Here is a 3,402-nt window from a genome sequence, read left to right as displayed (position 1 = left end):
CCAAAACTGCTGCAAAATCTGCCAGCAGAAGACCTCTCAATAAAAAGTTTAAACTTAGAAATAGGTTGAATTTTGATGTCAGATTGGAAACAAATATCAAAAAAGAAAGCTAAGGAAAAGGATAGGTATTATTCATTGCTCACAGTCATGCTGCCACGGCACACCTTACAAACCAGAAAGTTACGTCAGAAGGAAAATTCTGGCTTTCAAAAAAAAAACCAGCTTGACAGAATTTTCAAGAAAAACGTGTTTTTGAATGTTTAGTAATGATATGTAAATAAAATTTGAAGCTGTTCTCCCACACCCCCCAGAGTAGAGTCAATCAGGTACAGAATGGGATCATTATTTTACAGTATCTTGCCCTGCTACTGCGATAGTCAAGATACAAGTTGTCAAGGGAAAGACTATCAGGAGAGAAGACTAAATGTCTGCTTTTTGCAGCAATTAAATAGCTGCTGCACTAAAATCAACAACATGCAATGTTTTAAAATGCTTTTTAAAATGTGAAAAAAAGACCACAAAATCATACAAAGCAGAAATTATGTTGTACAACACAGCAAAGCAAAAATCAAGAAACCTGATCTGGCAAATAAATTGAGCTCTTAAACAAACAAAACTCAAAAATTGCATAAAAACTCACCAAATAGTGTATAATCAACATCTAGCACCAGCAGCTTTTTTCCTTCTCTAGGAGGATTCAGAATTTCCACTTTGTATTCTTTAACTCTACGGGAAATTTTTAGTAGATTTTCTTCCCTGATGTAACAGTGCAAAAAGTTACAGTTAATTAAAATGTAAGCTCTACAGTCAATAACAAACTGTTTTAACAGCTTGAACTCCTAACCTATTTTCTACTTCCACAACTTCCTCTTCAATATCAAAGTCATTGACCACATCATCATTATCTGGAGGCGGCCCAAGGACATCTTCCTAGAGGAATAAAAATAATAAAAGATAACATGGATCAGAGAGGGAAAATAACAAAGGATATCAAGTTTCTGTTACTGCACGTTGCAGGGCAGGAGTGCTATTTAACCAAAGTGGTTTCATTTTACTAGTGGAAAGAATTACTAAAGTATATTGATGATTGTTCAGATTTAAAAAGTCAGTATCACAATAATGACTTTGTACTTCAAATGCAGAACATCACAGGAGGTTCAAGAGTACACTGCTCTGAGAGTTCTGCAGCAAAGTTTACATTAAAAATGGCAACAGAAATCTATTATACTTTCATTTTTTAAAACGATGACTGGAATAGTCAAAATTTCAAATCACAGTTAGGAGACACAAAGCATTTTTTCCTGTTTAAGCTAATAAACAAGCAAATTATTTACCAAACTCTCTTCACGAGTGCCCATCATCATTATCTTAGTATTTGGTTTCAACTTGAGGGCTCCAAGCTTAACATCGTCATCTGCAGGTTTGCCTGTAATTCAGATTTTTTTTTTTAAATTGAGGTAGAGGTTTTAGAAAAATGTCAATACATTCCATGTGTAAATGAAACAAGCTCCCTGTAAAATACCCACTATGCCACGCTGTGTTATCATAATCTTCCACATACAGTGTCTTGGTTTTGGCTGGGATTAAGTTGATTTTCCTCTTGGTAATTGCTGCAGTGCTGTGTTTTGGGTTTAATTTGAGAATAATGTTGATGGCACACCAATGGTTTAGTTGGTGCCAAGCAGTGCTTGCTCTAAATCAAGGACTTTCCAGTTTCCTGTGCTCTGACAGTGAGCAGGTGCACAAGGAGCTGGGGGAACTGGGCAAAGGGATACTCCACAGCACAGAACCTCATGCCCAGAGTATGAACAGGGAGGAATTGGCTGGGAGACACTGACTGCTGCTCAGGGACTGGATGGGCATTGGTCAGTGGGTGGTGAGCAACTGGACTGTGGCTCTGGTTTCTCTTGGGTTTTATGCCTCTTTCTCCTCTTTTAATTACTATTATCATAATAATTAGTATAATATTTTATTATCTTTCAGTCACTGAACTCTTCTTATCTCAACCCATGAGGTTTACTTTTTTCCCCCATTTCTCCTCCCCACTGGAACAGGGCAGTGTGAACCACTAAAAAATGACCAGATAGATGTATTAATGATAAACAACATCCAGTGATGTAGGAAGTGTTTGTTCTCATGTTCATTCCAGAGCTACAACTGAGAAGTGGATGCTCTGTTAGTGCACACATCCTGCCTAGGATTAGGGGTGTTTGTCCTTAAACCCCTCAGCACATCCTCAAGAGCAGTAAATAAGGAGAGTTACCCTTCATTTTAAGCCCAAGCAGTTTCTGACGCTCTGGTAACACTCCAGTGAGGCCCTTCAGAGACTGTTTCAGGTCCAACACTGTGTCTTCTTCTGACAGAGAGGTTATCGTGTACTCCTGTCCACCCCATTTTATTATGAGAGAGAGAGACATCCTTGAAGCATATGTTCAGTGTTACTGCCTGAAAAATCTGCTGCAGGAGGGAAACACAAAGATCATGTAAGGAAGAAAGAGGAGATCCCCTCTTTCCACAAAACACACCACAACATCTACTAAAAGCATTCTTGATTCTTTATTATATTGGACATCAAAGAGCTGTTTGTTTCCCCTGAGCAGTTGATAAATGTGTTGAGAAAGTGCTGAAACAAAGGGAGAAAGAACAGTGTTAAAACTGGGGCTCTGAGTTCCACTTTGATGTTTTTAGCAATGTCACATTCACATCTGCTGGGTGTTCTGTGCAGGTACAGCCTGTGCACTGCACACTCGAGCACAGCACTGCAGCACCACAAAAGCCATTGCAAAGCTCAGAAATGTCCTCTGCAACACTTATGCAACCAAACCAGCCACAGGTGCCTTTACAGATGTAATAACACAACAGCAAATATGAAATCCCTAGCATATATAAGCCCATAAAAATAGTTCTGAGCCCAGCAGTCCATTTTTGGCACTGGATGTCTCTAATCCCTTCCACTGTGCAATACCTGCAGTAATGCACACCCCAGGTTACATCTCACTGTAGCAATATCAAAGCAGGAATTTGAAAACAAAGCCAAAACACACACCCACACAATGCAATTGCACCCAGAGAACTGCACTTTCATTGCAGTGCTGACAAAATAACTATAATTATACTACCTTTAATTTACACAGCATCTTTTATACAAATTGTATTTAACAGTTTAGTCCTACATTAAACACAGCAGAAAAACAAGATTTTTAGCTTAATGCAAAAGGAAGAATATGTTTTTTCTCTGTTAGGGCTTAGAAATAGAATTAAGGAGATAGAAAAGGCTGCTACAGACAGTCAGATGCAGAGAAGGCCTCTGCACCACTGATGGTGGAATTGTCCTCAAATGACTGATACTCAAGAAGACAGCAGATCTGTGAAAAATCTTGGGTTACCAACCTTCAAGAAATG

At 38.7% G+C, this 3,402-nt stretch overlaps 1 protein-coding gene across 1 annotated transcript in view; it reads right to left on the bottom strand.

The window, feature by feature from the left end:
* Nucleotides 1-2,465, bottom strand: part of UBLCP1 (ubiquitin like domain containing CTD phosphatase 1) — a 10,523-nt gene extending 8,058 nt beyond the window's left edge. The window contains exons 1-4 of the mRNA XM_005418774.2: nt 2,264-2,465; nt 1,335-1,426; nt 845-930; nt 641-756 (exon numbers count right to left, since the gene is read on the bottom strand). Coding sequence (XP_005418831.1) covers nt 641-756; nt 845-930; nt 1,335-1,426; nt 2,264-2,417 — 448 coding nt within the window. The 5' untranslated portion in view covers nt 2,418-2,465. The remainder of the gene's footprint in view (nt 1-640; nt 757-844; nt 931-1,334; nt 1,427-2,263) is intronic.
* Nucleotides 2,466-3,402: the final 937 nt, after the last annotated feature.

This window comes from Geospiza fortis, unplaced genomic scaffold (genome assembly GCF_000277835.1).
Source record: "Geospiza fortis unplaced genomic scaffold, GeoFor_1.0 scaffold55, whole genome shotgun sequence".
Taxonomy (NCBI): Eukaryota; Metazoa; Chordata; class Aves; order Passeriformes; family Thraupidae; genus Geospiza; species Geospiza fortis.
This window is presented reverse-complemented; position numbering and strand designations above follow the sequence as displayed.